At 38.4% G+C, this 22,354-nt stretch overlaps 2 protein-coding genes across 2 annotated transcripts in view; both read right to left on the bottom strand.

Moving 5' to 3' along the window:
• LOC133845825 (uncharacterized) overlaps positions 1–6,821 on the bottom strand; it is a 34,244-nt gene extending 27,423 nt beyond the window's left edge. Inside the window, exon 1 of the mRNA XM_062280400.1 lies at positions 6,446–6,821. The gene's annotated coding sequence lies outside the window, so the exon portion shown is untranslated. The remainder of the gene's footprint in view (positions 1–6,445) is intronic.
• LOC133845823 (ankyrin-2-like) overlaps positions 1–22,354 on the bottom strand; it is a 65,261-nt gene that overhangs the window by 36,300 nt on the left and 6,607 nt on the right. Inside the window, 11 exon segments of the mRNA XM_062280398.1 lie at positions 7,973–8,053; positions 8,112–8,210; positions 8,608–11,421; positions 11,478–12,316; positions 12,385–12,544; positions 16,350–16,554; positions 18,279–18,314; positions 18,316–18,491; positions 18,549–18,955; positions 19,009–19,291; positions 21,163–22,090. Coding sequence (XP_062136382.1) covers positions 7,973–8,053; positions 8,112–8,210; positions 8,608–11,421; positions 11,478–12,316; positions 12,385–12,544; positions 16,350–16,554; positions 18,279–18,314; positions 18,316–18,491; positions 18,549–18,955; positions 19,009–19,291; positions 21,163–22,090 — 6,028 coding nt within the window.

The raw sequence follows: 22,354 nt of genomic DNA, 5'->3' as shown, positions 1-22,354 counted from the left end.
GACTGACTTTAGAGACTCACTTACAGAAGAAATTACACTACTGGTCGTAGTTGTGGGTTTCAGGGGAATATCTGAAGGAAGGCGAATGGGCTGAGGCTTGTCAAACTCATCATCGCTCTCATCTTCATCAGAAGAATACTGCTTCAGAACTGTCTTGGTAGCATCGATTGGAGACTTTGGTTTATCGTCTAATTTAGCAGGAGTTAAATCCTCAGATTTTGGGGTTGTCTTTTCATCAGTTGGCGACTTGGGTTTTTCAATAGGTTTAATCGTATCAGCGGTTTCCTTCACTACATTCGAAACGTGCGTCTCGACTGACTTTAGAGACTCACTTACAGAAGAAATTACACTACTGGTCGTAGTTGTGGGTTTCAGGGGAATATCTGAAGGAATGGGAATGGGCTGAGGCTTGTCAAACTCATCATCGCTTTCATCTTCGTCAGAAGAATACTGCTTCAGAACTGTCTTGGTAGCATCTAACGGAGACTTTGGTTTATCGTCTAATTTAGCAGGAGTTAAATCCTCAGATTTTGGGGTTGTCTTTTCATCAGTTGGCGACTTGGGTTTTTCAATAGGTTTAATCGTATCAGCGGTTTCCTTCACTACATTCGAAACGTGCGTCTCGACTGACTTTAGAGACTCACTTACAGAAGAAATTACACTACTGGTCGTAGTTGTGGGTTTCAGGGGAATATCTGAAGGAAGGGGAATGGGCTGAGGCTTGTCAAACTCATTATCGCTCTCATCTTCATCAGAAGAATACTGCTTCAGAACTGTCTTGGTAGCATCGATTGGAGACTTTGGTTTATCGTCCAATTTAGCAGGAGTTAAATCGTCAGCTTTTGGGGTTGTCTTTTCATCAGTTGGCGACTTGGGTTTTTCAATAGGTTTAATCGTATCAGCGGTTTCCTTCACTACATTCGAAACGTGCGTCTCGACTGATTTTAGAGACTCACTTACAGAAGAAATTACACTACTGGTTGTAGTTGTGGGTTTCAGGGGAATATCTGAAGGAAGGGGAATGGGCCGAGGCTTGTCGAACTCATCATCGCTCTCATCTTCATCAGAAGGATACTGCTTCAGAACTGGCTTGGTAGCATCTAACGGAGACTTTGGTTTATCGTCTAATTTAGCAGGAGTTAAATCGTCAGATTTTGGGGTTGTCTTTTCATCAGTTGGCGACTTGGGTTTTTCAATAGGTTTAATCGTATCAGCGGTTTCCTTCACTACATTCGAAACGTGCGTCTCGACTGACTTTAGAGACTCACTTACAGAAGAAATTACACTACTGGTCGTAGTTGTGGGTTTCAGGGGAATATCTGAAGGAAGGGGAATGGGCTGAGGCTTGTCAAACTCATCATCGCTTTCATCTTCGTCAGAAGAATACTGCTTCAGAACTGTCTTGGTAGCATCGATTGGAGACTTTGGTTTATCGTCCAATTTAGCGGGAGTTAAATCGTCAGCTTTTGGGGTTGTCTTTTCATCAGTTGGCAACTTGGGTTTTTCAATAGGTTTAATCGTATCAGCGGTTTCCTTCACTACATTCGAAACGTACGTTTCGACTGACTTTAGAGACTCACTTACAGAAGAAATTACACTACTGGTCGTAGTTGTGGGTTTCAGGGGAATATCTGAAGGAAGGGGAATGGGCTGAGGCTTGTCGAACTCATCATCGCTCTCATCTTCATCAGAAGAATACTGCTTCAGAACTGGCTTGGTAGCATCTAACGGAGACTTTGGTTTATCGTCTAATTTAGCAGGAGTTAAATCGTCAGATTTTGGGGTTGTCTTTTCATCAGTTGGCAACTTGGGTTTTTCAATAGGTTTAATCGTATCAGCGGTTTCCTTCACTACATTCGAAACGTGCGTCTCGACTGACTTTAGAGACTCACTTACAGAAGAAATTACACTACTGGTCGTAGTTGTGGGTTTCAGGGGAATATCTGAAGGAAGGGGAATGGGCTGAGGCTTGTCAAACTCATCATCGCTCTCATCTTCATCAGAAGAATACTGCTTCAGAACTGTCTTGGTAGCATCGATTGGAGACTTTGGTTTATCGTCCAATTTAGCGGGAGTTAAATCGTCAGCTTTTGGGATTGTCTTTTCATCAGTTGGCGACTTGGGTTTTTCAATAGGTTTAATCGTATCAGCGGTTTCCTTCACTACATTCGAAAAATGCGTCTCGACTGACTTTAGAGACTCACTTACAGAAGAAATTACACTACTGGTCGTAGTTGTGGGTTTCAGGGGAATATCTGAAGGAAGGGGAATGGGCTGAGGCTTGTCAAACTCATCATCGCTCTCATCTTCATCAGAAGAATACTGCTTCAGAACTGGCTTGGTAGCATCTAACGGAGACTTGTCTTTATCGTCCAATTTAGCAGGAGTTAAATCGTCAGCTTTTGGGGTTGTCTTTTCATCAGTTGGCGACTTGGGTTTTTCAATAGGTTTAATCGTATCAGCGGTTTCCTTCACTACATTCGAAACGTGCGTCTCAACTGACTTTAGAGACTCACTTACAGAAGAAATTACACTACTGGTCGTAGTTGCGGGTTTCACAGGAATATCTGAAGGAAGGGGCATGGGTTGAGGCTTGTCAAATTTACCATCGCTTTCAATTTTGTCAGAAGAATATTCCTTCAGAGCTGGCTTGGTAGCATCTATTGGTTTTGGGTAATCTTCCATCTTAGTAGGGGCTAAATCGTCGGTTTTCGATTTCAAAATTTCAATATCTTTATTGTCCAATGAGGAAGTTTGTATTTGGAATTTGGAAGAATCTTCTAAAGATTGTGAAGGAAACTTTCTTTTATCTGTGTCTGTAAGGCCGGGTTTCGAAGTTTCGCCCTCAATATTTTTTGAAATTGAAGACATGTGCATTTTCTCTTTAGTTTTTGAGAGCTGTTTTATTTTTAACATTTTTGCATTGTGGTCAATTTCTTCATCACTTTCACTTTCAGTCGATTTTTGTCTCTTTTCAGATGGGAAGATAATTGCATTATTGCTCTTAGACATTTCAGAAGACCTTAACGTAGTTGCTTGGTAAGATGGAGGCTCTTCCAATTTTGTGCTTAAGTCATGTTTTTCATGCGATGGAAACTTTACAATAACTTCATTATCTTCCTTTTGAGAAAATGTTTTAATGTCTTCGATAGCAAGATTACTGAGTTTTCTTTCATATTCTTTTGCAACATGGATAAATTCTTTTGTTTCTTCAATATCAGCCTTCGATATTGAATGCAATCGTTCAACAGTATGTGCGATCTTAGGAAATACAACTTCGTGCGAGTCCTTAGTTAGATCTATTGGAAATTCATGTTTATCACATTCTTTAAGTAATTTGAAATCACTTTCTTTTGCCTGAGATTCAAGTTTTTTAATAATTTTGGAATTATCGTATTCAGTTCTTTCATCTAAAAGGAATTTAGTTGTAACGGTTTTTATGTCGTTCTGTGCTAATTTACTATCAATATCTGTTGGCTTATCAAAAACCTTTGCCATATCGGAAACTTTTCGCTTTGAGCATTTCTTTTCGCAAACAGTTTCAAGATTTTCAGTACTTGTGCTCGATTTACCCATTTCTAAAACGGGTGAAACTACTTTCTCCCCTACAACGCGTATAGTGCCTAAGTTATCCAAAATTAAGTCTGTTTCAGTTAAAATCTGTTGTTCTATTGATGAGACATCAGCCTTGCGCTCAGCGGTTTCCCGCTTACGTGGACTAAAGGGTACAACCTCAACGACTGATGAGGGGTATCTTCGCTCAATGTCCTGCACCACTTCCTTGACATTTGGCAATGTTTCTAAATCGGATTTCTTACTTACTAATTCTTCGTGCTCATCAATAGTTGCTGTTAAAATGTTTCCAGGTACCTGTTCTACTTGCCTATCTAAACCTATTACCTGTTCTGATAAAGTCTTTTGCGTTTCACTTAAGTCTTCTGCTACCTCAAAGGCTTTGCGCTTCACACAAATCTTCTCGCAAACCTCTTCCTGAATTTGCGCCATGCCAACTGCTCCACGTTCCATAGCCTCAACTGGTGACAGTTTAACAACCTCAGTTGGTGGTTCACATTTGATTAACTGTTCTAATGCAATCTCCGCTTCGCTCATAATTTGTTTCTCTACCTCAACAACGTTCGCTTCTTTGTGCTCAGCTTGGCGATCCCGTTTTTGAACTGCAAACGGTATTGCGTTCACCTCAGTACTACAAATCTTATCTTCGATGCTTTGGACCACAGCCTTAACCACGGGTACGTTATCTCCAATGAACTTTGGTGCAATATGCTGCGACTCCAGAGACTCTGTACTGCCACTGCTCTCCAAACGCATTATCTTTCGTCTGACGTCACCACAGCCCATAATTTGCTCTAAGTACTCCCTATCACCTGCTCCTCGCTGAGCCTCATCCATATCCAGCGACTCTTTCTTTCCTGGCTTCTCCTTTTCTGCAGTTAAATCTATTTTCGTGCGTTCTACAAGTGTTGTCAAGGTCGTTGTAATTGTTGGAGTTGCTTCTGTTGTTGTTGTCTTCGGAGTTGGACTACTTGCACTCATTTCTGTAAATGAGGTAGTGTCTCGTGAGTATGGTTTGTGTATATCGTGGGAAGCTACCATTTTATGAAGCAGCTTATCAGTTTCATCAGTACTTGTAAATGTTTCGGTTTTTACATTATGAACACTGAAGTGCTCTGTTTATCAGGCGTTCCAAAATTTGTCGCAATTATTAGAAGTAGAAACAAGGCAATATTTAGACAGTTAAACACCTAATACAAACAAATCCAGACTTATATGGGTGGGTTAGTTTTTATAATATACACAGTGCAGAAGAGTTTGATCGCCGCATCTCAATCTAAGTATGAGTATTTCTTTTTTTTGTATAAGCCAAAAAAACTCCAGCAGCAGGCACAAACATGCACGATACAAGTAAATGCGCTTAAGAAGTTTTGTTCTAGTTGTTAGTTATTTGGTTAAAAGCAAAACCAAAAAGTTTGGAACAGACACAGTTGCTTGGCAGAGGTCATATGCTATATATGAGGTCGTGGATTCTTTGCCCATTGCTGCTGTTTAACCATTATATCAATTCAAATCTGTATATTTCATTTATTTCAAAAATTTGTTAATTACGTTTGCATATTTTAACGAAAATATTTAAGCAATTTTTGCTGTTTGTTGCTTTGTTTATTCAACTCAAAAGAAGACAAAATTAGCAAGTACTGCAAGAATAATTAAACCACGACATCATATGCCACATACGGTAATGCGATATGCTTACAAAAAATACAAAATACGATATACGATATACGATATACGATATACGAAATGCGATGTAATCCAGGTGCAGAGAATCGTATCGTATGGCATCTAATCTATTACATTTACAATATTTAGCCAATTATATGTATAGGAAAGCGCGTTAGGGGGGTGCATACAAATGAAAATTCTCATTTGGGGGTGTAGTCATTATTGCTGTTGTTATTATTGATCTTATTACGAGTAGAAGCCGCAAATGCAAGTATAATCTATAAACTATATTTAATAATTATGCATGTTACGATACGCAGATGCTACGGTGAATTTTAATGTTATTATTTTTTATATTTAGTTTTTTGGTTTTTATTTGAACTAAACATTTAGTTACGATATTCGTTATTTATATGTAGATATACGAGTATGCTTTTTCGTTAAAGACTCACAAAAATTACGAAAAGCAACAGAATATATAATTATTTGCACAAACGAAATGAAACAATAACATATATTGGAAACTAAAAGCCATGGTGGTTTACTGGAATTGGAGTGCTATATGCTATATGCTATAATGCGGCATATTGGGATCGAAATGCATGAGATCACAATGGAACTGGCACTGCGATTGTGTCACTCAACTCATTTAAGATCACAATACACTTGACGTTTCATCGTTGACGATAGATAAATATTTGATAGATACTTTACAAATCCAATTTGTAGTTATTTGATAATCAATTTCGAAAATCGTATGCCAAAAGTGTTTATCTTAATGAAAAAAATCTTACAATTGATTTAGATACATTTTCTATGTACATTATATGTATGTATAATTATTGGCTTATCTTGTATTTGTTTAGTATTTCGTAAGTTGTTTCATTAACAAAGTTACATTTAATTTTTTTTGTTGTTCGTCAAGTTTTACAAATTGAATCAATTATTGTAGCTTGCAGTAGTTGATAAAAAACTTAAACTGAATTGCTTAAATAATTGTTAAAAATTGCAAACGTAATTGTCGTTTCACGATAGATATGTATATAAAGAATTAGTTATACGGTTTTAGATATATGTATGCAGATAGTATATTGAGAGACCTATTATAGCGATACCCATCATAAATGCTTAAGAATTTCTTATCGAATCATTTACGAGGCAACTTTTCAAATTGTTTTGCACAAAATTTGCTTTAAGAACTTACCATAAAATACGATACTTAAAGTTACTTTATTGTTTAGTTTTTAACGATTAGTGTAGTTTATTATTGTATTAAATTTTTAGAAATAGTTTTGTATTTATTGTATTATTAATGCACTGAATTAACCACAAACAACAACTCAACGCTACAATAGTCGGTTACTATAAATGGTAATCAATACTCGTATTCAATTTAACAAACGCACAAGAAACACAAACAAATTAGGCAGAAATCATACGAGTTTGAGTAGATTATTTCGGTCGGTCTATATATTGTAGTATAGTAAATTGGCCAGAAGACAGCGTGTCTATAAGAAAATTCGCCTTGTGTTACCGTTACGTCGCGCGTACTTGGGAAATACAAATGTCGAACTAAATCTGCACCACATACTGGGCTGCAGCTGTACTACAAGAATGTACGAAATGAAACAAATTAAATTAAGTATACGCCACCGCGCACATTCTGCTCGGCTGCTTTGTGGCCTGCGCAGTGACATAAGTGCGCAACGTTCAACGTTCAACATTCAAGCACCACAGTTGCTAGTGCAAATCTGCTGGTGCAATAATAATTATGCTACTATACGAGTATATTACGAATTCTAGATCAACAAGTAGTTTTAATAAGAAATTATAAGCAAGGGAATTTCTTAAACTACGGTGATAAGCTACAAAACACTTTTCGTTGGATCATTACAAGTTTCTTAACTTGACCCAAAGTATGTTATCCCATTATCGATTCGGACAGTAGTAGTGTTGACATTGGCAGTTTTGAATGTTATGTAGTCAATAGACAATAACAACAATGGCGCCAGACACAGACACAGAGCCGAGCGCTTTTCGATTGTTGCTTTCCTCATTTCCTCGACCTTTAGCTGCAAAGTACCCCAAGTTGATAATTGGATTAGCTAACCACAATGTTAGTATACAATGTTCGAACGGTATCACGGCAATTTCTTTGGGCATGTCACCACCTGCTGGCCATTCATTTTCATTTCAATGAACAAATTTTGTTAGCTATATCTTAGAATGCACGCAGTTAGTTAGTTGGTTGGGTTTCTTCACTTACAGACTTTTTTGATTAAGATACACACACTAGCAGTAGTTTCATTGTAGTTGATCATTACATGGAGTTAATTGTTTTACTATTTTATCCTTTCCATTGAATCGTTTTTTTTAATGAATGGTATTTTGCATACAAGAAGCCTTTGGATTCAAATCAAAAACAAAATGAGCTCAACTTAAGCATAATACAAAATCAAAATCAAAACACTTACTCAAAAGTGGGCCAAAAACAAAAGTCGTTCTTTTCCAAAAAACACACTACATAATGTGGCTCAAAAATCATACGATATTGTGAAACAAATCAAAAATGGGGTATACAGAAATCATCGTTACAAGTTGATATTCTTTTTTTTATTTTCAAAGAGGCAAACAGAAGATTGTAGTTAAGTCAATTTACATAACAAATACGTAGATTGCATAGAAAAGGCAACAACTCAATACGAGTACTCAAAACTCAAATTTCACTTACCAATTGTTGAAATGGCAGCGACACGTTCAAAAGTCGACTCTGTGGTCGAGTGCAATGTGGTCACAGTGTCGGCTAGATAATCTGCAAAGTAATTCGTTTAAATTGCAAACTAGTTAAATTAGGTTTAGGTTAAGCTTACCACGCTCTAAGCTGCCATGATCGGGCTGCTCAGTCTGCTTTTCAGTTTTGGCGTCACTCGGTGTTGGTGGTGGAGTTTGGGAATGTGGAATGTCACTCGCTGGGAAATTAAATAAAGAAACCAATTTCATTTTGGATGGTGCTTTTTCTGTAAACAAACTATGTACTAGACAGCACACACTAACTAATTCTTGAACCTGCCATTTTATTCGTCTGAATTTGGACTTGACCCTAGAGCCTTATAGTTTTTACCGTATAGATTGTACTTTTTAATCTGTCGAGTCATCGAGTGATATATTTATAGAGGACAGGAATTAAACATTTAATAAACCTAAAAGAATTTACAAACTACACACAATTCATTTCTTAAACCCTGAATTAAAGTCACTTGGATTACTATATTTTACAACCTCCTATGTAGCTCTGTCCGTAAAGTCTGTGCTAGCATTGCTTAATCAGTTGAGTCTTATTTTTATAGGATTAGCCGTACGACTCACCGATTTGTTTGAGCTCATCAGTCATCTCAATTAAACCCTCGCTCATCTTTTTGGTGATGGTGTCGCCGACATATTTGCAGAACTCGGCATCGGTGAGGGACTTGCGTGGCTCGATCGATAACGGAGCCACGAGTCCTTCATCCTTTGTGATGGTCTCACTTAGAGGCACAGTGGCTCGCTTGCCAAAGGTGTCACTGTCATATTCACAGGAAAGTTGTGTTTGTTGTTCCATGGCCAGGAAATCGGCGGTCATCTTGCGTGTGGCAAATGGTGAGACTTCACCAATTGGTGCCGCCGACTCGATGCCATCGCCAGAAATTAGCTGCGATTCGGCAGCTGGCTTAGGTTCAACTTTTTCAATAATTGTGGCCTCTTGGGGCTGGACATCTTCAGGCAGGATTGTCGTTTCAATATTGGCGGTATTTATAATCAGTTCACTGACTGTGCTCTTAATAGGCTGAGCTGGCAGCTGTGTTTGTTGTTCCATGTTGAGGAAGTCCTCGGTAAGTTGCGCTTTTGGAGCTGCTGGTTTGATGGCTTCATCAGCCAATGATTTTCTGGGTTCAACCACTGGAATTTTACTAGCTGGAGGTGCTGGCTTTGCTGCAAGTACTGAGTCATTTTCAGTAGTAGTTGTTGGCTGAGGGATTTTGCTGGCTGGTGCTGCTTGCTTCACCGAGATTACGGACTCGGGCTCAGAGGTTGTTGATGTCTGGCTGGAGATGATAATCTTCTCAGTTGTTTGTGGCATGCTTGGCAGTTGACTTTGCTGTTCCATGCTTAAGAAATCATGAGTTAACTTGTGGCTATCAAGCACGATTTTCTCCTCGATTTTGTGGAAAGTCTCTACTACTTCGGCTACCTTTTCAGCCACCTTATCTTCCTTGGGCTGCTCCTGCTGAACGGGGATTAAACTGGCTTTTTCAGCGGGCTTTTCCGTTGTTGTAATCTTCTCTTCGATTGTGTGGAAGGTATCTATTAAGTCGGTTAGCTTCTCGGTCACAGTCTCGGCCTTGGCAGCTATTTCCGACTTGGGCAGAATTTCAGCAGTAGACGTTGGTTGAGGGATTTTGCTAGCTGGTGCTGCTGGCTTCACAGAGATTACGGTCTCGGGCTCAGAAGTTGTTGACGTCTCAGTTTTTGGTGGCATGCTTGGCAGTTGACTTTGCTGTTCCATGCTCAGGAAATCATGAGTTAGCTTGTGGCTATCAAGCACGATTTGCTCCTCGATTTTATGGAAAGTCTCAACTACCTCGGCTACCTTTTCGGCCACCTTATCTTCTTTGGGCTGAACGGAGATTAAATCCTTTTCCAACTTGCTGGCTATTTCAGCGGGCTTCTCCGTTTTCGTAACCTTCTCCTCGATCTTGTGGAAGGTATCGATTAACTCCGTTACCTTCTCTGTGACAGTCTCGCCCTTGGCAGCAACTTCCGCCTGCTCCTTTGGCAGCTCGGAAGCCATGCCTGATGTCATAATTGTGGCAGTTGATGTTACAATGTCATCAAATACTTTGATATCTTTCTCTGCCAGTTTCTCGACAGACTTTCTGGGCTCAACCTTGGGTATTTTACTAGCAGCTGGAGCTGCCTTAGGTTCGGCTGCCAACTGGGTCTTCTGTTCAGATTGCAGAAAATCTTGTGTAATCTTACGTGCATCAATTTCCATTCCAGTTTTCACTGGTATTTTGGAAATGGGCTTTTCCACCTTGGCTTCAGCTGGTTTCTCGACCTCTACAGTCTCAGCTGTGGCACGAGGTGCTGCCGTGGGCTTCAGTGGCTCCTCGCTGGGTTTCTTCATCAGTTTGGGAATTTGTGTCTTGGGCTCACCACCATGGAAATCGTACTTGACCTTCTTGGCCTCGAAATCGGCAATTTTCTCATCAATCTTTGTGCTCTCGACAATTTCCACAGTCTTGGAAACCTGTTCCATTGACAATGACTGCGCATCCTGCAGATGCTTAATAGTTTCGCTGACCTTCTTCGTTTCGGAGACAACTTCAGTGGACTGCTCCTTGATCTCCTCCTTGATTTCCTGTTTGCCAGACTCGAAGGAGCTGATAATATTTTCCACCTTTTTGCTGGCAGTCTCAGTTACTTCGCTGATAACCTGTTCGACTTCCTTGATCGTTTCCTGTGGCATTGCTGCCACTGGACTCGTCTTCTCCTTGAACTCCTCGACGAACTTCTCGTGGACAGTTATCGATGTGGGTGTCGTTGAAGCTGGCAGTTGGCTACGTTTCTCAAACTCCAGGAAGTCCTCGGTAATGTCGCGTGCTTCCTGGCGAGTTATGGAAGCCATGCGGCTTGTGGTTGCCGTGTCCTTGGATGTCTTCTCAGCAGTGCTAATGTCCTGGACAATCTTGTCAATCTTTTCAGGTGAAGGCAGCTCTTCTTCCTCCGAGCTGCGTCCAGAAGTTTTTAGCTTGTGCGTCAACTCTTTGTCAAAGTCGGTTTTGCTGATTTCCGTCGAATCCATTTTGCCCATCTTCATCTTGATGACCTGGTCAGGTACTGACGCAGTCTTGATGATGACATTGTCGGCGGGTAGCTGCATAAGGATCTCGGACTCGTGATGTGCCTTTTTGTCCTCAATCAAACTCTTGCGTTTGATCTCGGTAATTTCACGTGTGATTTCCTTCTTTTGTGTGGAGGCAGGAATGGAGCGTTCCATGGAGAGACGCTTGACGATCTTCTCACGGCGCTCGGCAACTGTGCGTTTGGCTTGTTCCTCATCAGACTCGGACTCTTCAATTTCCTTCTCCTCAGCGGAGTACTTGACTTCCTCGCGTTCATTGATCTGCTGTATGCGCTTACCTGGAATCGAAATATATGATTATAATACTATTTTCACCCCAACACTGATTACATACTTTCTCTGCGCACCAACTCCTCGACGGATTCGGAGTTCTTCATGAGATCAGCCTCGTCGAACTCCCGCGAATGCGAAAGTCGGCCACTCTTGCACTTCTTCATGATGTCATCGCGTCCAATATTCTTGAGCGCTGTTTCCAGTGCCAGTATTTCATAGTTGGGTTTGTCTTTGTAGAGCCGAATCATGCTCTGCGCTTGTCGCGCAATACTGTCGGTATTGTGGTTAATGATCTCATCGATCTCATCCGTTGTGATGCCAATCTCTGGCGCCAATTGTATCCAGTCTTTGCCCAACAAATTGGAGAGATCGACAATGCGTATGTCGCCGATGTAATGATCATTTTGATGCTTGCTCAAGCTGAACATCGAGGTACGATAAGCCGAGGAGACGCGCTCCGAGAACGCGGTTGTCGAATCGGGTATAACCGCTTCGGGCAGTACGATATTGAGTATGCAGATGGGTTGCTGCGGCGGCTCACCCTTGGCCACCTTCGGTTCCTTCATAAACAGCGTGCGTCCCACAATGTCGGCATGCTGATCCTTGACCCGAACTGTGAAGGGCAGACGATTCTCTCGGAAGGCTTTGAACTGCAGCTGCAATTGATCGCCGGACTTTGTGACGGGCACCAGATTGCCAGCCATTTCAATGTACTGTGGCTTGCCCTCGAGTACCTCAACATCGCGGCTCTTGGCCACCTCTGTGTACAGTTCGTGCTTCTCCAGCGTCTTATCCTCGCGATCATCGGTCATGCAGAAGACACGCAGACGCGCCTCGAAGGGTTCAATCTTCTTGGCAAACACCACAAATCTGGCTATGAACGGCACGTGAATGACTTCCCTGTAAAGGTTGGAGTTGGAGTTTAGTAGGAGGAATCACTTCAGAAATCTATAGCGACTTTATCTTACTTGTACAATTCTGTTGCCATTTTTGTGGCATCGGAAATATTACGACAATCCATTAGCCAGAAGCGAGCTGAGACTGTCGTTGTGAATGAGACGCAATCGTTCACAAATGTCAACGGTGTGGAGCCGGTAACATCTTCCCATTGGGCACGGGACGGTCCGCCTGGTTGGGTTGGATTTGGATTTGGGTAAACAAAATGTTCAATTTTGCGGGCAAAGTGTAGATGAGGATTAAGAGTATACGCATAGACTACATATGTATATATAGTATTTTAAAACTCTTTTGAAAACTCTACTTTTGTCTCATTAGCAGATAATAATTATTATGTAATTCCAAAATTGTTGTTCAACTAATTCGAAAACGCAAAAGTCAACAGAAAATATGTCTTTGAAAAATAGTTCAATAGTTTGTAAATAGAATACGATTCGTGTGAGTGTTTTTTTTAGTTAATTACAAAGCAGTTGTATGATAAGAAAAGTATTTGAAAAGTTGTAATTGAATTGATATTAAAAGTATTAGAGTATGTATAGTATAAGGCGTTAGAAGTAGAATTTTGAAATATTTGTGAATATTTATTTATGTTTCTCTGTGTTGTAGTCTGTGTGTTAAATGAATTCATGTGATGCAGTGATATGATATGTATAAATGTATAGTGTACGTGTATATATATAAAGATATGTTTATGGCTTTGGTTACAAGCAAAAGATATTTATGTAGTTTATTAGTTAGGGCTGTAGCATTTACAGAGTTACAGGTACAAAGGTACTTGTTACGCTTACATTGGAAGCCAGTTGAAACAACATGCTTAATACGAGTTACTTTCAAAAACAATATAAAATCAGTATGTTTGTCATTGAATGATAATTAAGTGAGCGTGTCACGTGTTTCTTGTTCAAAATGTGTACAAAAACATTAACAACACAATCATAAAACGTAAACACAACTCAATCGAAGAACATAAACACAATTACACAACGAAATTATGAAAAATAACTCAATAAAACCGTCAACTTTTTCATATATATGTATATATAGTATAAACAAAAGATATTGTATCTTTTAGTATATTATTAGAGCTTGCCATAGCAGTAACTTGATTTAAATATATTGCATATTGGCAGTTTTGTTTTTTGTTTTTTTTTTTTTGTTCCTTGATTTGGTTTTTGGTTTTCGGTTTCAGAAAAGTTCTCTTTGGTGCCACAAACAGTAGAAATTCGAAATTGATATTGTTTTGGAAAAGAATTTATGCGTAAATATATTTATTGTACTATATTCTGCTTTATGCTGTAATTTGTTAAACAAATGATAACCAATCAACTTAAATGAGAAATCTATAATCTTAACTCTCCAACCAAACTAACAAAACTACTTGTAATTAGCTTAGGTGCGTGTACATTCCATAACTCAAAAACAATTCCAAATAAATCATAATCTTAAATTGGAAATAAAAATATAATCAATAGAAAATGAAGTCTGGCAGAATTAGTTATAGCCTTGATAGTAAATACGGTTTCAATGGCCCAAAGAGCAACTTTAGCATTTATTATTAAATTCTTATTAAAGACCTACAAACGATTTGGAATGAAATTGTGCAATTGTTATTATTATGTATAGTAAAACCGCGTGCAGTCAGAAATTCTTTAGTTATTTGGATAATTATGTTAAGTAGATTATAGAGAGAGAGAGAGCGAAAGAGAGTTAGAGAGAGAGAGAGAGAGAACGCAGCAAAAATGTTTGTAGGACAAGCTTAAGGTTCATAAAAGTGAATTGGAAATGTAGCTTACTTTGGAAATACGAGTAAATAAGCTATTTGGCTTTTAAGCACATCATTAACTTGGCCTTGGCATAAGGAACTATGCTTTGAAGGAGGGTCAAAAAAACGCCCAACAGAAAGTGTACCTGAGCTTCTGTTTAATTGTTTTGTTGTTTTGATTTTTATTTTTGTTGTATGTTTTCATTTTTTATTTTGTATTTTGTTTTGTACAGAAAACCCAAAGACGCAGCGCAACCCGAATTTGAGCAATAAGGTTCCAAATAAAAGAGGTTGAAATCAAGGTAAAATAATTAACGCAAAATATAATTTAATTGAAATAAAAGAAAATATTTCTTAAAGCATATAGTAGATAAGAAAATATATATATATATTTTTTTTTTTGAGAAATATTTGCAATAAATTTGTTCTTGAATAAGAAATTTGTTTCAAATGAAATATGCAGAATTTTCAAATATTTGTTTTGCTTTTTGACAAAAATTTTCATTTTGTATTTTGTTTGATAGTTTGCTTCATTTTCAATAAGAACTATGTTGTTATTGTTATTAATTATTTTTGGCATAGAACGAAACAACTAAATATGAACAAATAACATATTTTTTTTTTTAGTTTGTTTAGTTTGTAAACAGTTTCAATTTGAATCTTCATACATGTTTGTGAATATTTCTGAATTGATTTTGTTTTATTATTGACATTTTCATAATCTTTTTTTTTTTGGTATTTATTTTGATAATTTTTTGTTTGTTATGGTTTTTTTTAGTTACCTTTTAGAGACCTTTTCCGAAACACACCTTCAATGGATTGAGAAAACAGAATGGAATGCGTGCACATATGCAATGACGCATTAGTACGAAATTATATAGAACAATTAAATACGATTTCAATTAAGAATTGAATTGAAGTAGTACATGTTTTATTTTGTTGTTATTTAGTTTTGTGATTTGTTTTTCGTAAATCATAGTAGTCATAGATAAGAAACATTAAAAAGGGAAACCATAGAGAAACGAATCGAGATTAATAATATACATAAATACTTATAATAATTAATAACAAATATATATATATACTGGAGCAAACACTGTTTGGCACAATGATGTGGCACTGAGCATGACATTAAGTTGAGTACGAGTTGGGATTACGAGAGAGAGAGAGAGATAGAGATAGTTATAGGGGGGGGGGAAGAAGGGGAATATGTGTATGTGTGTGGGTGAGGGGGAATTCTGTATCTGTATCTGTATAGTTTTGTATCTGCATCTGTATCTGTATCTGTGTTTGTGTTTGTGTGGGTGTAGCTTGAACATGAGCGTATCTGTGTGACTTCAAATGAGAGGTGAGAATGACTTGAACTATGGCTATTTGCTGTTTGTTGTTGTTGTTGTTGTTGTTTAACTATTTTACTATTTGATACTATGATTGTTACTTTGTTACTTGAACTGGCTTGCGTTAATTGTAAATATAGAATAGTATATAGAGTACGATACGATAGTAAAACGAGGCTAATTTTAATTTAAATCAACTTTAGAATTGGATTAAATGCTGCAAACCCGAAACAACTTATACGCATCAACTACACAGACACAAGCACATTGATTCTATCGAATGGGGCCTCTGGATACGAGTTTATGTACGAGTATTTGCAAATCATTTTTCGAATTTGGTTTTTGGTTTAATTTTTGTTATTAATTTGTAGTTCACTGTACAACATTATGTAGGTAGGTAGTAAGTATATAGATAAGTATATGGCATGTATATATATAGTACATGATACTTTGTATGTAGTAAGTACATTATAGTAAATTTGTATAAGAAAAAACCCAAAAAAAAGAAGAAATTAAATACTTTACTGTAACCATAGGCAAAAACTAAGTAGAAAATACAATTAAAGAACATAAATCAAAATGGAAACATACTTAGGAAGCACTTAAGTTTGGAATGAATTAAATGAATAGCCCGAGAGTTTGAGAATAAAACGGAGGGGGGGAAAGTTCAGGAAGTTACTCATAAACATCAACTAACAAAACGTATAATATTAAGTAGATACTCATAATTGTTATATAACTGCTTGGAGCACATTTCACAACAACACAAAAATAAGGCTGACGATTCATTCGATTCGATGCGATTCGATTCGTTTTGATTCGTTTCGATTCGGTTCGATTCGTCGTCGATAGCGATATGGTAACAATTGCAACTTACCTGTGATCGAACAGAGCAGGCGAAGCGTTGGCGTATTGCCCGAATACTGATTGATCATACCCTGGCTGTGTGCCTTTGGAGCGGGCATGCTCAGTGTGATGGCCTTGTGGAATTTGCGACGTCGCGGCTCGACCGTTACAATCGGTGAGACGGCGACCCCGCGACCCAGCAGCTTAGCAGTGAGATCGGGATCAACTGGTTGGGCCTAGAAAAGTGTAACGAATTTTTCACTATACTGACGGCAAAATAAAATCGATTTTCTTTTTTTTGCGGCCACTCTTCTTACATCGAGTAAATGAGATACAGAAAAGAACAACAACATAAAAATTATTTATAAAAATGAATATACAATATGAAATATGCGCCATTTGTTTAACACACTCATTGTTGCATTTGGAATGATTTAAATCAATAATTACAAAAAAAAAATGAAATGAGTTTTGGGCTAAATGGTGAACATTTTGTTTAGCTTTTGTTTTTTGTTTTTGTTTCGATTTTTTTCGATTTTTACAATGCTTATTTTGCTTATTCGGTTTGTTGATTCGTATTTAATGTTATGTCTATATCGCACATGTTCGATATCATATTTAAAATACAGCATAAGTAGATTAACTACAAACAATAACAATGTTCAAGCCCATTTATGTCCCAATAAATTTAGTCTTCAAAAAAAACTTCAACTACAACTTAACGACTAGAAAACCAATAACAAAAAGAAACTAAAAAACTAAATAAGTATTTATATAGTAAGAAATGCAAATAATATGTGCTAAGATTTCTTCAAACTCAAACTCATGAGTGGGGCCATTATAAAATCGTTTATTTTGCTTACGGCATGGCTAAAAAATGTTACAACTTCATTAGGCACTTCAAACCGAACCCAATTGCAACGGTCTAACCTTTTTTATATACAATATATACATTGTTTTCAACTGTCTTTTTTTTATGAAAAAGCAATTTAATGGAAATAAATTAATGAATCAAAAGGAAAATTAATGAAAAGATTTTCATTGTCATAAAGTTTTTGTTTTTTGTTGAACTAAATTTATTGGGTAGTACTTCATTTCAGAAAACTGTTATAATCTTATGCATAATTAAGTATTGAATAGTTTATAATAAGCATATATATAAATATATAGTATAGGTTAAATATTTCATTATTTACGAGTATTGTATTGCGTATCGTATTGGACAATTTTCATTTATTTTAAGTTAGTTTTAAGTTTTAAGAAAATATCTCCTTCCAATGATCCATGATCAATTCATCTTCAATATGTTTCGTATAAGTTGTAAGTAAAGTATTATTGCAAGTCACTAGTATATCTTCCATTGTGCCATAAAGTTTTTTTTCTTTTGCCGTGTTTATTTTTAAGAAATGTATTCAAACAAAGTGCACATATTTCATAAATAACATTTGAAGCCCCCATTCGAAAAAAAAAAAAAAAGATTATCGGAATCGGAAGGCAAATCTAAGTACGAGATTAAGTACGAGTATATATTATTTTGATTTGAATCGCGATATACGAGTATATAGTAAATATAGATTGTATATAAGTGCATAGATATCATCTACTTAGTTTGGCTTCACCGATTACAGAGTTACTTCTTCTTCATTGGATAGAGGCGGTTAAGATATTCGATTAAATGCGTATAATAACTTTTTGTTTGGAAAACTTGTCAATCTTTCTTTTTTGTTTTTTTTTCGGAAGTTGTACGAGTATATGTGGAGTATATTTTTAAATGCACGATAACTTGCTAATCATTTTGATATTTCATTGTTGGAATTTAGTGTGTGTTTACGAGTATGTTTGTGGTTGTGTGTTGTGTTTACCAAATGAGCGAGAAGCGCTTCTTTTTGGGCACATGATTGACGCTAATCTTGCGTAGTTTCTCGGGCGCAACGCCTTTGCGTGGTTTAAAGAGGTTTACCTGTAAGCCAACTTTGATTTTCTTGGTCAGCGCCCCCCTGCGGGAAGACGGCCTGCACCTGAGGCACCACAGTGCTCGAGACCATGCCGCCCTCGGGTCCAATGGCGTGTACCTCCTGGCGTATACGTGATACGACAGCAAAGTACTGCGGGAAATCGTAGGTGACAAAGCGACACACATGATTGCCAGCCTGCTCCTCCAATTGTGCGATCTCTGTAAGCAGAGGTTATTAATAACTGACTGCAAGATGATAGTTAAGGAAGCTCTTACCCTCTGGCTCAAAGCATTGCTGCATGACATCGTGTATAATCTCCTCGGAGTTGTCGATAGTGTGTTCGCGCCAAGTTTCGCCGTTGTCGGAGCGCAGAATGATGATCTCACGCTCCTTGCCACGCAGGGAGGCAAAGTGCGGCACCTCCATGACAACGGGACCGATGAATTTCGTCGAGCAGGGACCCAGCTCAAGGACGCGACTGGCCAAAGCCTCGCCCTCCATCAACTGCGGCGGATGCATGGTGCGCTGTGGCTTCACATAGCGACAGGTCACCCGCGTCGGCTGGCAGGTGGAGCGCGACGGAATGATCATGCGCACTCCGCTGTGGCGACAGCCTCGCATCGCCCCGCCTCGAGCATCCACCAGGAATGAAACCAGGAAGCTCTTCCAGCTCAGCTTGCGACTGCAGACGTTTCATTAGTAATTGAAGATTGAGATTGAGTCTTCTTCACTTACCCCACATGTGGCGGCTCATCGTTGTCATTGCCATTGGCGATGTAGACGCCATCGACGGTTGCCTTGGGTGAGGATCCGTAGACCTGAGCCTTGTGTGGACTGATCATCTCCTCGCCAATGGTGGGCGGCACTCCGCTGGCATACTCAGCGCTTTGGGTCATGCGATTGGAGTCCATGCGCTCATCGCGGGTCACATCAATGGGCAGCGAGTCGTCGCCTAGGGATTTCATTTCATCAACGGTCAGATAGCGATAAGGTTGATCTGATAGCATATTATCTTCGCCTAGATTTGGATGTGATTGCGATTCGATTTCGGTTGCATTCCAGCGCATTTCAATTAAGCAACAAGACAGTCCAATTGGCCATATAGCGTTGTTGTAGTAGTTGTTGTTGTTGTTGGTGTCAGTGTTGTTGTTGTTTCAGTTATTTGCAGTTGATGAGAGCGCAGTGCATTGAAAATAGAAGAATGCAAATGAGTTTTTGTTTTAGTTCACAAATTTCGTTAGTTCAACATGCAACGTTTCAATTAAATTTACGTACATAGATATATATATTTATATTTATTTGTATATTTTTAGGTGATATATAAGCTAGCATGAGTAATAAGTAGGAGCTGAATATTATGGCTTAAATATATTATTATTATTATTGTTGTTTTTCATGCCGTGGTACAAATAAATCAGAGCACATCGAATTGGATTTCAATAACTTAAAATGCTGGAAAAACTTTTCTTTTTTAAAAACACCCAGAGACTAAATATATTTACATTGATCTGAGCATAGCTGGAAATAAAACCATTTAAAAAATTTTCAACAGACAATTTAATAAAAAAAAATCTTGTCAATACTTTTTTTAGTCCATTTCCTGACAGTTTTGGGAGATACACTTAACAAAGCTAAATAAGTAAGAAAAATTAAAACGAATTTATTTTTGACAGACCAAAGATTTGAAGCCTTTGCAGAGGAAACTCAAGTAGTAAACAACATAATATTTTAAATTCATAATTTCAATGTAGTAGAATAATTTCTACCCTTTTTGACATATTGTTTTGAGCATTGAAATAGCAGTGTGACAGAAACAAATCAACATAGAGAGAAATAATCATGATTGAAAAAATATTGATTTCAAAATTTTCAGTTCTTTAAAAGAATAATCTTGTTCGCAGATTTTATTCTCGATTTTAGCAGGTTTCTTGATTTAAGATATTTTTGACCATAATGTTGATTCATGATTTTATTCTTAGCTTAAGCATTTTTTTCTTTCTGTGTATTTCAATGTTCACAGCTGTTTATAAGTATGTAAGATACTTTCTACAACATTATAATAAATATATATTCATGAAGTTTTTGGAGATTACGATGTAAATTTTCAGTAAATGTGAAAGACTTCATTGAATTTTCGATCATGATTTAAATTTTGACATACAAACAATCTTGAATCAAGATTTTATTCTTTATTTTAGCACGTTTTTCCTTTTTGTGAACGAGAATTACTTTTCATCTAAGTAAAATATTTCCATTTCCTCTACAAGGGCTCAAGGACTGTGTTTATCACAACGTCAAGAGTTAATTTACACATTGAAGCGAGCCTTAAGCCATATAAAGTGCGCTCTTAAACACGAAGAATTTCAACAACAATTCGTTAAATTTGAAAACAATTTCAAGACAATTTCCGATGCCAATCGCAGCCAATGTCAGCACTTGATAAACAGCCAGCTCTGTAGCTTAGAATACGAATATATAGTACGATATATAATGAGTACGAGTACGAATACAAGTACAAGTAGGAGTACAGAGAGTAGAGTAGAGTAGAGAGAGAGTTTTACAATTGGAGCCTTGGAGCGTTGACTCGACACTTACTGGAGACGTAAAGAAAGTCGCCCTGGTAATACGGCTGATAGATCAGTTGAGCATTGAATGGATTTGACCTCAATTGGCCAACGCCAATGCCAAACTCGTAGCATGCGTCCAATTCCCAATTTGTGTCACCTGACGACGGCAGACACATAAAAGCGGGATACATTTTGCTTAACTTAAGACTAGGCATAGCTTTTAGAGTATAGTTTTGGATAGTTTTAAAGTGCTGCACTGACTATGTGTGTATATTTGGGAAAGAGTATCGCAAAATACAGTTATATAGAGTGATATACATACCGCCTTCTTCCTCCGAGTCGGACATAAAGGATTCATGCATGGCCTCGGGCGCAACAACACGATACTTTTCCTCAGTCTGTGCCGGAGCAGCAGCTGCCTCATCCTCCTTCGTGATGGACTTCAGCGAGTCCAAGACACTAATGTAGCCCAACTTGCGGGCAATGTGAAGTGGCGTCTGGCCATTCACAGTCTGAGCATTGGCATTCGCCTTGTGCTCCAGCAGCAGATTAACAATGTGACAATGTCCCTGCTGAGCGGTCTGATGCAATGGCGTATACCCGGCCTTGGTGGCCATGTCGATGTTGGCGCCATTCTGCAGCAGGAAGCGCACCATGTTCGCCTGTCCGAAGTGCGAGGCGACATGAAGAGGCGTGTAACCCGCCTTGGTGGCCATATCGATGTTGGCGCCATTGCGCTGCAGAATCTCGGCCACATTCACATTATCCTCCTGGGCACACAGATGCATGGGAGTCAAACCGTTCTTAGCTGGATGATTGACCGCTGCCTTGTGCTCGATCAGCAGATTCGAGATCTCAGCATGTCCTTCCTGGCTGCTCAAATGCAGCGGAGTAAATCCAGCCTTGCTCTCGGCATTCGCCTGAGCTCCGTACTCCAACAGCGTGGTGGCAATATCCATTTGATTCTTGCGTGCTGCAATGTGCAGCGGAGTGTGTCCGTTCTTCGCTGTGGCATGTGGACTGGCGCCCTTCTCCAACAAGAGCAAAGCAACCTGCTGGTTGTTGTAGTGGCATGCCACATGCAACGGAGTAACTCCATTCTTGCCCTGAGCATCCACATCCGCCTCCTTCTGCAGCAGCAGCTGAGCGACCTTAATGTGCCCGTACTTGGCGGTCAGATGCAGCGGGGTGAAGCCCTTCTTGGTGGCCGCATCCAAGGCGGCGCCGTTCTCAATGAGCACAGCGGCCACCTGAAGCATTAGTGGGAAGTAGAGAAGAGTTAGTTGGGTTAAGAAGCGGGAGATTTAGAGAGTGTAAAGTAGTAAGTGTGAGTGTAGTTTACTATGCACATATCGAAGACTCACTATGCCCAATATATATACTTCATATATGTTGATAAACATAAATGCTTTAACACATGACATATTCGAGTGCAATCTTTAAATAAAATCAACCAACTACAACTCATGAAAATCATAGATAAGTAAAATCATAAATGGAATATAAATAAAAAA

This window comes from Drosophila sulfurigaster, chromosome 3, assembly GCF_023558435.1.
Source record: "Drosophila sulfurigaster albostrigata strain 15112-1811.04 chromosome 3, ASM2355843v2, whole genome shotgun sequence".
Classification (NCBI taxonomy): domain Eukaryota; kingdom Metazoa; phylum Arthropoda; class Insecta; order Diptera; family Drosophilidae; genus Drosophila; species Drosophila sulfurigaster.
This window is presented reverse-complemented; position numbering and strand designations above follow the sequence as displayed.